The 13,262-nt window shown below is 41.3% G+C and overlaps 1 protein-coding gene across 1 annotated transcript in view; it reads left to right on the top strand.

The window, feature by feature from the left end:
- The window catches only part of LOC142275847 (protein diaphanous homolog 1-like), a 47,330-nt gene extending 34,593 nt beyond the window's left edge, over positions 1-12,737 (top strand). The window contains exon 10 of the mRNA XM_075332591.1: positions 7,560-12,737. Within this exon, the coding sequence (XP_075188706.1) occupies positions 7,560-7,732 (173 nt within the window). The 3' untranslated portion in view covers positions 7,733-12,737. The remainder of the gene's footprint in view (positions 1-7,559) is intronic.
- Positions 12,738-13,262: the final 525 nt, after the last annotated feature.

Consider the following 13,262-nt stretch of genomic DNA (forward strand, 5'->3'; position numbering starts at 1 on the left):
TTGGAGATCTATGTCTGCCACAATGAAACCAAAAATAAGCAAAGCTGAGGTCTTTGGCTTGGAGACTGAGTAAATGCATACTCTCCTGCTCACACAGGATCACTCGTTTTTAGATTTTGCGATTATGCCATACAAAAAAATATTTTCACCTGAAAAAAGTGAGAGCCCTTGTTCCCATTGTGCCATCCTTCAGGACTGAACATGATTGTTGTTGCACAAATAATGAATCTTTTCTTCTAACATTTCCCGGTAAATGAGTCACTGCAGGGTGCGCCGGTGCTGGGCTCCTCGCTGGTCTTCCCCAATCTCTCCTGGATTAATGGCTTCAGCCTTTTGATTAATACTGCAGATTTATACTTGAGTGTATTAAAGGGGTTGTCCGGTGAGAACAATTTAGCAACTATGCACATGATAGGTGATAACTCTGTGGGGCTCCGACTACTGGGAACCTCACCAATCAGGAGAACGGGCAACTATTACCCCCATTGGGATGGCGCCACAGTGCACATGCTCAACTAGTGCTCCAATGATTTCTTCTGGGCCTGCTGGGAGCTGCGTTAGGCTTATTTCCAGTGTCCCTATAGAGAATGAATAGGGCGTCTGAACTGCAGTTCCATTGTGTAAGTGAAATAAAAGTTGCCCATTGGGGATAAGAATTCTCCTTTCTGGCGATTGGCATGGGTCCCAGCACTCGGACACCCACCGATTTACCAAGTTTTCACATATCTTGAGGACATCCCCTTTATACCACTAGTGAGAGTTAATGTATGTCAAATCCAAGGAACTGTTGCCAAAATCATTATTTTGATAGCATATGTACTTTTTATACACATACCTGCCACTCATCCCACCTCTCTAAATAGACCATTTAATGACTCAATGGAAGCTATTAAAGGGGTTATCCAGGACTATTTTATTTTTTTACTATGGGTGTAAGAACTAACTGGCAGAGCGTTGCGAACTATGTACCTGTCACCGGCTCAGAGTGGTCACGGGCTGCTATGTCTATGGGGTGTGATTGCCAATGGAATTCTGATTTACAGCTGGCTCCCCGCTGCCTAACTGTGGGGAGCCAGCGGTCAATCAGCATAACGTTAGCAATTAGGCCCAGAGAAGTGGCTACTCTGTTGATAGGACGTCAGCAGAAGCCACAAAATCCCCAGATAGAACAGACTGGTAATTGGCAACTATCCACTTGTAAGTTCTTGGTTACATAGTAAAAAAATTAAAATAAAATGGTCCTGGAATTTACCCATTTAACAGTAGAACCCACTAGTATTGAATATCTCTGACACTAACAGATGATGCTTCTCTTCTTACAAAGCTCCCTTATTCCACCAGTATAAACCAGTGAGGCTTAGCTGGTGGATGGGGTTGTGTGATGAATCGATGTTTTGTAATTTTCCCAGAGACTAAGCATGAAGTCATCATGTGTTTACTCGGGTCATGGTCACACAAGGAGATGATAAAGTATCAATTAGTCACCATTGTGTAGTGTTGATAAGAACGAGTCCAGTGCCAGTTTGTCCTTACTGCTGAGAACGATGACTCCAGGGTCAAGTGCTGCCAGTCCGAGGAGGAGTAATGACTCGCTTTCCTGTGCCACCTTCCAGTTGTCCTACGCTTTCTATTGGCATATTGGACAGGTCGTTGTTCTCTGCTCTTAATGCTCTATTTCTTCCCAATAGACTCTCTCCTGTCCCTCACTGAGGAGGAGGAGCGGGCACCAGACCTGGTAACGCTGGGTGCATTCGTGTGATGTGTTTGTGCCAATAACACTTTGTCCTTTTATTTTTATTTTTTTGTTATTGCTAAACATACCCAACGTTTCCATTATTTTTTTTTTAAGATTATTCCCCCTTTCGTTAGCTATAGCTTAACATAGTTGGCATAGCATGAACCTGTGCCGAGCCAAGTAACACTAAAGGATGGATTGAGAGATGGATGCTACCTGCATAAGCTATAGTCATCACCTTCATAACATGCACCCATTGCTGATGGCTATGAAGACTGTGTACAAATTTATCTTCACTTTAATACTAATTTTCTGAAAACCAATAGCTTTAGGTAGATTGTTGTGCTCCACATAGTAAAGGGGTTTTCAGAATTGTTAAAAAAAAAAAAAAATAATTACCATATTTTTTTCGGGTTATAAGCCAGTGCGGATTATAAGACCCACCCCAAATTGATGGGGGGGAAAAAGTTAAAAAAAAAAATGGGGTCTATCTTACAATTGGTTGGTCTTACCGGGAGCGAGCGGCAGCGGTGGTGGAGCGGGGTTACAGGAGGCAGGGGCAGTGGTGAAATAGGGCGATCTGCTGGGACTGTGGGCGGCATCCTGAGGTCAGCAGTGTAGACTTCAAATAATGGCGCCCATAGTCTGCGTGTGCACAGATGGAGCTCTCGGCTCAAATCTTATCTGCGCACACTCTGCTTTCGGCCCATTGACCTCCCACCAGCAGACTTAAGGAAAATGGTGCCGGAGTTGGCGCGTGCACAGATGAGATCTTGAGCCAAAAGCTCAATCTGCTCACAGGCTGACTTTGGGCGTCATTATTTTAAAGTCCTCACCGCCGACATTTTCAGGATGGCGCCCAGAGCACCCTCAGCCTGCAGCCCCAGCACATCGCCTGCAGCTCCAGGGCAGTTAAGTGCCCTCAGCCAGCAGCTCCATCACAGCACCTGTGGCATTGCTCCTGCGACCTCTCTCCACCAATTCCGGTAAGTAACATTCGGTTTATAAGACGCACCCCTTATTTTCCTCCCAAATTTTAATCCTACAAATACTGTTCCCAAATCCAGAAATAGTCCTAAAATAACAAAAAAAGAAATGTAGTTCACGGATTTCAACATTTTTCCTCTTGGGCGCCACATCTCCTGTCTTCTGTCTACCTATTGATTCTGTACAAGCCACATGACCACTGATGCCAATCACTGAATTTAGTGGTATATAGCACATTATCCCTGCCTGCACAACATTATCACTGCAGAAGGCCAATGTGAGGAATGGGGATGTGGCGCTGGAAGAGCAGGAGGTCAAAAGGGTTTAACGGTATCGCTCACTACATCATCAAGAGGTGATCTGTGCTGGTAACATTGCGTCAACTTGAGCCTGCCACAAATTGTGTACAAGTTCTAAGTATCATGCGCCTGTTCTCCTGAGTAGGATATGTGGCTGATACCTGATAATCGTTCATAGAGCATGGCAGAGAATAGCCAACACAACGTCATCAGTGGTCTTCACCTTCCAATGCTGAAGTGAGCACCATTTGAGCGTCCCTTTAAAGTTGGTGAATACCATTCTGAAAAGCCCTCTAATGGTAATGGATTCCAAAAACAGCACATATGTCAAACCAGTGCCCTATTAACAGTTGCATCTCTCAAACCACCTTTAGATTTTGGTGCTGCAGACTCGTTGATATAATGTCCGTAACTTATGTATTTAAGACTTTTTAATGCAATCCACTCCGGGCTATGCACTGATGGTGTATGACCTCCAGGCCCATGTAGCAATGATTATAGTCTGAAAATCTGACCACAAGGCACTGCCATCACCATACTCTACACAGCAATATATCACTAGAATAATGTCACCACTTCCTATTGACGTATGTCCCTGGCTTGCACCAAGCTTTACATAGCAGATGTTGCCCTCTAGACTAGTCGCCTACACTGATTTTTGACCCTGCTAATTTCCAAAAAAATCCATTTCATACTATATGAATATTTTATTTTTCGCCAGTATTTTATATATCATTATACATTTCAAATACAAAGTAACTTGGTTCTTCAGTCTAATATACAAATTGCTCGATAGTACAGCAAATCTCTTCGAATGAAATCCATCCCAAGCAATACTCGATGCATGATTAAAGGTCGGATTCTGCAGCAATTAGGAAGCAATCACTACAAATCTTCTTTCTGCTTGCTGTGTTGCTTGCTTGCAGTGTGGGGTTTTTCTTTGGCAAAGCTTTCATGTGTTTCTTTCCACTCCAAGTGTAATAGAACCTTCTGTCTTTTTCTTGATAAATGCAAACTAACTGCAAAGTTTCCAAATAAAAAAATGCTGTAATTGTCATTTTCTCTTCTCTAGTAACTCTACCATAACTTCTCTATATAACAACCTCCTGTCCTCTATACTGCCCCGCTCTTCTGCCTGAACAAAGGGATTGGTATTTTTAATGAAAATTCTATATTAGTGGCGCTCATTTGGCCAACAACCATCTCTCAGGACTCCCAAAACACATGGATTCTCAACATATATGGTCATTGGGAAGAGTGGACTATGCTGCTGGCAGATGCCTCTGGTGGCACCTTGTCTTTCCTGAGAACCAAAAGTCAGGAGCTTGAAATTTTCTTCATACGGGATATTGTTATACATCAGACATATATATGTCTTTGTGCATTATGCAGTCCAAATAATGGAGAAAGATACAGCCACTGCTAAATTGTTAATCTGCTGGAGGAAAACATGGCTGCTTCTAATGGGTTATTTTGTTAAAGATACAATGGCTAATTTTGAATGGTTGTCTACGGACTGCAACTACTTCTAAAGGATTAATCTTTACCAACATACACTCAGCCGGCCACAACACCCCAAGCAGAAGCAGTGAGACCGCAGCACAGATATTTATTATTCCTTGGCAGAGTGATATTTCCCTGCTGAGAGGCAGGAAGTCTGATACAGCTGTCAAAAAAGGGTGACATTGGAGAGACAGATATTAGCCACTTCTCTTGAAGAACCAGAGTTTTTATATTAAACTAGCTGTAGCTTCTCCTGGGTTAATAACTGCTGTTAACAAAATAGAATGTATTAACAAAAATGTATTCTGCACACAAAAAACACAAAACAAATAGATATAAATGTAATTATAATGTCTGTCTCCCCCTCTGTATATATCTCTGTCTCTATCTCTGTCTGCCTGTCTCTTTCCCTGTGTCTGTCTCTTTCCCTGTGTCTGGCTCTTTCCCTGTGTCTGGCTCTTTCCCTGTGTCTGGCTCTTTCCCTGTGTCTGGCTCTTTCCCTGTGTCTGGCTCTTTCCCTGTGTCTGGCTCTTTCCCTGTGTCTGGCTCTTTCCCTGTGTCTGGCTCTTTCCCTGTGTCTGGCTCTTTCCCTGTGTCTGTCTCTCTTTCCCTGTCTGTGTCTGTCTCTCTTTCCCTGTCTGTGTCTGTCTCTCTTTCCCTGTCTGTGTCTGTCTCTCTTTCCCTGTCTGTGTCTGTCTCTCTTTCCCTGTCTGTGTCTGTCTCTTTCCCTGTCTGTGTCTGTCTTTCTTTCCCTGTCTGTGTCTGTCTCTCTTTCCCTGTCTGTGTCTGTCTCTCTTTCCCTGTCTGTGTCTGTCTCTCTTTCCCTGTCTGTCTGTCTCTCTTTCCCTGTCTGTGTCTGTCTCTCTTTCCCTGTCTGTGTCTGTCTCTCTTTCCCTGTCTGTGTCTGTCTCTCTTTCCCTGTCTGTGTCTGTCTCTTTCCCTGTCTGTGTCTGTCTCTCTTTCCCTGTCTGTGTCTGTCTCTCTTTCCCTGTCTGTGTCTGTCTCTCTTTCCCTGTCTGTGTCTGTCTCTCTTTCCCTGTCTGTGTCTGTCTCTTTCCCTGTCTGTGTCTGTCTCTCTTTCCCTGTCTGTGTCTGTCTCTCTTTCCCTGTCTGTGTCTGTCTCTCTTTCCCTGTCTGTGTCTGTCTCTCTTTCCCTGGCTACATTGTGACATGCCAACATGCCATTTAAGGGCGTGGCTGCGCATTCTTTTGAAGTTCTGGCTGCACTGTGGCTCCCAGCTCCATTCGCTTTAATGGAGGCAGGGTTTTTGGTGAATAACTGTAAAGCGCGGGGTTAAAATTTCCCCTCAAATTACTGAGGACTTTTTTTTCACTTCTCAATTTTTTTGAGGAAGAGTTTGGTTTCCCAGGGGTTGATCAGTCTTGTTAGACGTTGACATCTCACAAACATTCTATTGGTGCTAGAGATCAGAATACCTTCTTACATTGATTGAGTTGTAGTTTGCAGCATAAAGAAGGAAGGCAGAGCAATTATTTCTTTACTGCTTGGTGTGGGTTTCTGCTGTGCTATTGCATGTCTGTATGTGCATGTTTTGTGCATGATTAAATCTACTTGCTTTACCTTTAGCCACTTTTAACCACTAGTTTTTTCTGCAGGAGCTCGAAAGATCAGTAACTAAATTTTCTGACTTGGTGCCTTTTTAAAAATGTCATCAGTCCAACATCTTGTCATTTGAATTTTTCCGATTTGCAAAAAGGGTCTTTATAGTGCATACTAATTTTAAGTCTCCAAAAAAAGTCAAATTAGTAGTTTGTGTTCAAAGGGGTTGTCTCATCATCTTAATTAGGTAAAATGGTAAAAACAAGCAATTTTGCAGTTTACATAACCTATTGTCTCGTTAGTGCTTACTTCTCAATGCTGAGAGGAGAGTATCATTGGCAATAAGCACAGCTCTAACAAGCACTTTGCTAAAGAGCTTGCAAGCGCTGCTCTAGAGCTGGCCAGATTGTTGGATCCAATCTGATTCAGTGCACCCATGATCTCCCGATGATGCAGTAGCAAAGCTGCCTCTGCTTGCAGTTTTGGAGAGCGCATAGTTCGGCCCACATGTTGCTGGTCCATAAAATCAATCGATCAAAAGCACATAGCTTCCTCCACCCGGTAAGCCTGGCAGACTGAGGAGCGTTAGACTGAAGGTAGATGATACAACCCCTTTATATGTTCTCCATTATCTGAATGGGTAACTAATATAGACTTACATGAATGAAAAGAATCATTGAAGAATAGAGCCTCCATGGCAATCAGCTGATCTATACAACCAATGTCCACACATACCATCGGTAGTAGCGACTTCAGCGTGGAGTGCATCACCAGACGCACATTTACATTGAAAATTCACTGAGCAGCTGGATATTTTCCGATGTGCATGGCATAAAACGTTAATCAATGAGCAATATTACCTGCAATTCTAAAGCCTCACTGCAGGGAAGTGCCTATGGTACTTGAAATCCCAGTGGATTGTTTGGGAGGACCACATGACTACTCCTTCCAAGGCACTATAGTGCTGTGAATACACATGGTTGGTGCCATTACTCAGTTGACATAGAGGGCACCCTACTTTGCAGCTATATGCAGCTTCCATGTTGATCACAGCCAATCTCAAAGGAGCTGTGCTTTTTAAGAAAAAGCATTGCCCAGTTCTGAAAACTCTTCATGCCGTAAAGGGGATGAATATTCACTTGCAAAGTTTACATATTTTTACAAACCGTGCACATGGCTATAGAGAGGTCGCATGACACACTCATTACTTAAATTCCATTAGGCAAGCACTAGAACATTGAATGCAACATGATTGAATAGAAAGAGACGCCTTCATGCAAACTAGTGCAATATACGTAAAGTAACAAATTTAAATACAGATAACCTTTAGAATATTCTCACCTATCTTCTAATCTTTCAGCTCAGAACGAGTTCCCTTTAAGGTATCGATTGTATGATTTATTTCTGACCATTTACTATAGAGCAGCTCTAAACATTTCACTGATTGCTCTTTTTTCTCAATATTCTCTTTTAGCGAATAGAAAAGCTGGCTGTGCCGTTACCTCACTGCTAGCATCCGAGCTGACCAAGGATGACGCATTAACATCGGTGGGTGCAAAGAAGAAGAAGAAAGCGAATGATGAAGACCTGATTGAAATGGACATTGGTCACGAAGAGAGTGCAGATATGCTCACGCGTTCCAGTTAACCGTGCGGTGCAGCGTACACATAGGACCACTGAGCACGCAGAGGAACCTCAAAAGAATTCCGAAGATGATTTTCAACACCGAGGCTCGAGTCAGAGAAGAGATGGTTTCAGTTTTTGGTCATAGGAGGACGGTGCTAATCATTGGTCTTCTTGAAAATTTATTTTTAAGTATAAATGTGGCAGGTGTAGGTAACATGTTAAGTGCTACAACCATGTGCAGGGCATCATTACTGGCAAGAACTTTTTAGTTTTGGCATGAAGCCCTCCACATGGTGGGAGAGATCTAGACTGGACTTAGACAAGCTAACCAAAGTATGGACTAGTGTATATACAATTCTGCCTTAATTCCTCTGTTTGCTTACCTCTTGAGGATGGAGAAGATCAGTCTCACTGTAATGTAAATTGCTCTTTTATTTATCTTGGTATTGTGATTGCACAGGTCATCTGATATCAAAGATTATTGGTTCTGAGTGAATTGATACTTATCGCTGGAAACCTCTCTGCGTGCACGTCTGTTCTTCTGTTTGCTCTACGTGTAGTTTCTTGAAGGCCTGTTGATGGTACCTCCTTTCCAAGTCCTACAAACATAAGCGGTCATATTTGGGTTGTTTCAGCTCGTTTTTGCCTTTTTTATGGCATGTTTCACATAGGATTGATATTACATAAATTCTCCAACCTACTGAGAGCACTAGGTCTGTAATAACTCCGACACGTAGTCCTAAACTGCTTTTAATTCATTGCGAGGGACTTTGGGCTCATGAGCGGACCGTGCACCTATCACTTCATGTTTTTCTTTTAATCCCTGGTGGATTGAAAAGGTACTTTTGGATTAGCTGGGGTGGGATGCAAGTTGTAGAATTCCAAAATCCCTTCTATGTATGCGTATACATATCAGCATATCAGTCTGTAGTGCATGATTCTTCTATTTCCTTTGCACATCTTTTACTTTTGGAACTTTTTGGGATTTTTAAACAGTTTTCTTGAATGTAACTTAAGATCTTGTGCAGGAAGATGATCATTCTCCAAATTGGCGGCCAACCTGGCCACCTCATCTTCTCCTTGATTGTTTCGCCATCTTGGCTTTTTTATTAGAGCACATCATGGTCAAGGTCCATCTATATAACAGCAAAAAAAATTTAGTCAGACACTGCAAATAAAAAAAAAAGAGGAATAAGTGTTTCCAGGATTCTGTATGATGTCATTTACAGTGGTATTTTATTTTCTACATGAATATATTATTGATTTATAGGAGTATTATATTTAGGAATCTAGTGTTTCTACACGGAAGCACATGAAGTAATATAATTTGATCATAGGCTTTATTGCATTGTTTCTCGTTAACGGTTGAGCCGGCTGTGCTGCATCAGTACTTGGTGGGTTCCGTTAGAATGTATGGGGGGCAGGGGCGCCATTATGGTCCATTCTAACAATAGCTCACATCTCATGAATACAACTTTAGCATACTTACATTAGTTCAAAGTACTTTAGTTGGGTAACTTTTTGGGTGATATGAATACATCGGAAGGGTGGATATGGATGGGTAAACTATAATATCCAGCTCCATTTTTTTTTTTTTTTTCGATTAGTCGTATGAAAAATGTAACCAGTTGAACCAATTGTGGAATCCGGATGAATTCCTATGGCACGTTTTTGTTTTTTTTTTTCTTTTTTTTATAAAAATATTTAATCACCTAGCACAAAAAAACACTGAATGTGAACACCAGCAACCTACTAAGGAAGGCAAGAAGAAAACCAACAACATTGTGCTCAAGTGAATATCAGCGAACAAATTGTGGCGGTAATGCGGTCTACTTACCTTCTATTTACATGTATCAAGGACATTGCCACAATCTTTGTCAGCTAGTTTCTAAGAACTTAGGGTATACCTAAACATCAAGAGTATATTGTACTGTCCACCTTTGGGTAAGTAGTCAGCGCCTGAACCATAGAGTACGCAGTATGCACTCGGTTGCCCCTGATAAGCTCTTCATCAAAACCTGGCCTTAGGTGTTATATTTGCCAGGTGTAGATCATTATGGGCATATTACCAAGATTTTGTGGATAACTTCAATAGGATATGTCACTTTTTAAGGTATCTTTATTGCAATAACCAATGGTTATAACCTGCCCAGCATAACATAGGATTTATGGCTTGTATATGCCTTATCTGTGCCAAGTTATACTAATATTTCTTTTTAAACCCTTGTGTACAGTCTAAAGGGGTTCCCTGGTAAAATAAATGCCTAAATAAGTTTACTTAGAAAGTCATACTTTTGTATAAAGCACTAATCATTATATTACATTAAAATGGCAGTTTTATTGTTATACTGAAGGAAACTTATCCTAGAGTGTAATAGTACTGGTGCCTATGAGTATGTGCAGTGAGAAACTCAGCTGCTGTGATCTGGCGATAACAACCTATACCTGGTACTGCGCAGCGATCTCCAGGGCACAGCAGTTAATCGACATTCAGACACGGGTGAGCACTGTGAGCAGCCTCTTCTTACCGCAACAGTCCTGGTATCTGCAGTATTAGATCAGAAAGATAGGATGGGCAGCAGTGTGAGCAGCATCTTTTTACTCCAATGCTCCTAGTATCTGCACTTTTAGATCAGAAAGACAGACTGGACAGCAGTATGAGCAGCCTGTTAGTATTTCAACAATCCTGGTATCTGCAGTATTAGATCAGATAGGGTGGACAGCAGTGTGAGCAGCCTCTTCTTACCTAATCAATCCTGGTATCTAGTATTAAACACCAACTGAGAAAACATCTTCATGCACATGATTGGAGGGTGCTGAACTTCCTACAGCTTATTCTCACAGTCACCATCCTATTAACATTCTAGATTTCTATCAGTGTAACAAGGCAGTGGCCATTTTAATATACAATAATTATTATTTCTCTAGACAAAATGATTAAATTAAAGAGGTCTACTACCTGGACAGCCCCCTACTCATTCCTTTTGTTCACCCCAGTAAATATAATTAAGCCTGTATTTGCCTCCAGTGCGACACTGGTTCCAGTGATGTCTAAAGCTACATTTCCGGGGCTCATGTGACTTTGGTCATGGGCCTCGCGTATCATAACAATCAGTGCCCAGCAACTGCCTCCCAGTCTTCGGACATTTGAGCAAGAAGTCAACAGCACTCACATCCTGCTCAAATGTCCAAAGGCAGGGAGAAGGAAGCCGGCGTTGAAGGGTTGTGGGGCTCGCTTGTCATAACAATCAGTGGCGGCTTCCTTCTCCCCGCCTTCGGACATTTGAGCAGGAAGTCAACACAGTGCTCACATCCTGCTCAAACGCCCAAAGACGGGGAGACAGATGCAAGGTGCTGATTGGTTGAGAGGTTCGCGTGTCGTCATGTTGCAACTTTAGATATCGCTGGAACCGCACCGGAGGGGAGTATAGGCTTATTTTATTCTTGTGACAATGGGACTGAGTAGGGGTTGTCCAAGTAGTAGACAACACCTTTAATTAAAGTTATTTAGAATTGTATGTAGAATGGCATTTTCTTTGTTTTTTAAAAAAATTTTTTCCCACATTCCAGGAGATCCCAAATAAAAATGTTTTGTGTTCTGGACTAAAAAAACAGGCAAACAAGTCAAATGGAGAAGACATATTGAAGAAGTAAATTCCATGATATTCAGTTTAGCACATGTTCGGATCTAGGGCAGACAGGATCTTTAATTCTAGCATCGAATGTATCTACTTCAACAATAGCAGCTAACTTTTTACTCAATTTGCCAAAACCCTTCTGCGTTAGGACCATATATGCCAGGATAATCCTTGCTGTAAATCTATCAGGATATAGGTAGATCTTCAAATTGCAGCATTTTGATAGAAAACTTTGTATGTTTTTTGTTTTAGCCTCAGGAACCAGTTCTGTATCACATTAAGCATCATCGGTCAGACTTTAGTTTTACGGATTTTATTTTGGTGTTTTAGTTCATGTCTCAGATATATTTTTTCTACTCTTCTGAATGTTCTGGGTGCTGGGCTCCCCGTACTTATACAGCATTGTAAAATAAAGTTACTAGGCTTTTATTGATTTTTACTGCATAAAGCACATTGTGGTATTATCGGTGGTGTTGATTTCCATATCTAGATGAAACTACATTGGATGCGTGTGAAATAATTGTGGCTTTTGATAGAGCGCGATCTGACAAAAATGTCGAGTTACAGAATTCATCTGATATTTCCTATAGACAATGAAAGTATTGCGGGAGCATCCATTTCCTAGCTGGGGAAGCTTGTTGTTTCGACCTGCCATTTTCAGCAGTGTTGGTGCGCAAATAGTAAACAAACTGTCGTAAAACAGCCGATAGTCTGGTAAAGGGTTGCGGCAGTGATCCTGCTGCTACTTGGAAACATCAAGCAGCTATTTAGTGGTTATTACGCATTTACTGTATCTCAGATTATTTTTTTTTAACAAAGGATGTGCTATTAAACCCATCCTTTGTTGTCTTCTTTTACATTGATCTACCAGTCTGGCGTAGAGGATGTCATGATATTTAAGAAGCAGTAATGATCCAGGTGTCTCCCCAAATTACATGCTTTCTCATCTGGAAAAAAAGCCCTCTTAACTCTTGTATTTCCCTTTCTTTTGCTGCCGTGCTTAATAAAGAGATTGCTGCTAATTTAATGTAATGCTCAGCACACTGAGAGGCATGTTCAATACCTTGGTCCCAAGGGTAAAACTAATGATCCATAACTCTCACTGGCACCTTGTTATTGGATTAGTTTCTTCAACCTCGCTGCCCACGCCACCCCTGTAAACTGCCATATGTTTATCGCTGACTTCAACACAGGTTATTTTCAAATCCTACATGCCAAATGCGGCAAGCCAGACATCTCATCTATTTTTATATATATATTGCATTTTACACTGTTTATATCACTGAAAATACTATGTTTTCCTAGCTCATTTTTGGTCTTTTTTTTTTCTGGGAATTGTAATCATATCATATTTTTGTTTAAAATGTTAATAAAACAATTCAACTGTTTATCTGTGCTCGTCTTTATCTTATGGTTAAATGAGAATAAAAATGCTCAGACACTAAAGGTCTCTATACACATTAGATGAGTCAGTCGAGCTTGCCGATTTTAGTATATGGGGGTTGCTTAACTGTTCTCTGACAGATATTGTTTGTACGGAAGGGAGAAGGAAAAGGGTTAACCTGCCATGTGGGATAAGAAGATGATCACTCAAAGTTAAAACTGTGATTTATTGTTCAACGTAGTTAAGTATTGAAACTCCTTCCTCAGGATCCAAAATCACTAATGCACATCAAGAGCCAGTACAGAAATAACCCTTATATACAGGACGTTGAGATTTGGAAAAAAGGTGCGCAGGTAACGGCAGTCTCCTGATGTGTCTCAGGAACATTAGTCTATGACAAATAATATCAAAAAAGTTACTGAAACCATAGCATCTTTTAAAATTTGCAAGAATGCAGCATTAATCTCTTACCAACATTGGACGTACTGGGTACGTCCTAGATAATGTCAGTGTAATCACCACCGGATAT

Source organism: Anomaloglossus baeobatrachus, unplaced genomic scaffold (assembly GCF_048569485.1).
Source record: "Anomaloglossus baeobatrachus isolate aAnoBae1 unplaced genomic scaffold, aAnoBae1.hap1 Scaffold_3878, whole genome shotgun sequence".
Lineage (NCBI taxonomy): Eukaryota > Metazoa > Chordata > Amphibia > Anura > Aromobatidae > Anomaloglossus > Anomaloglossus baeobatrachus.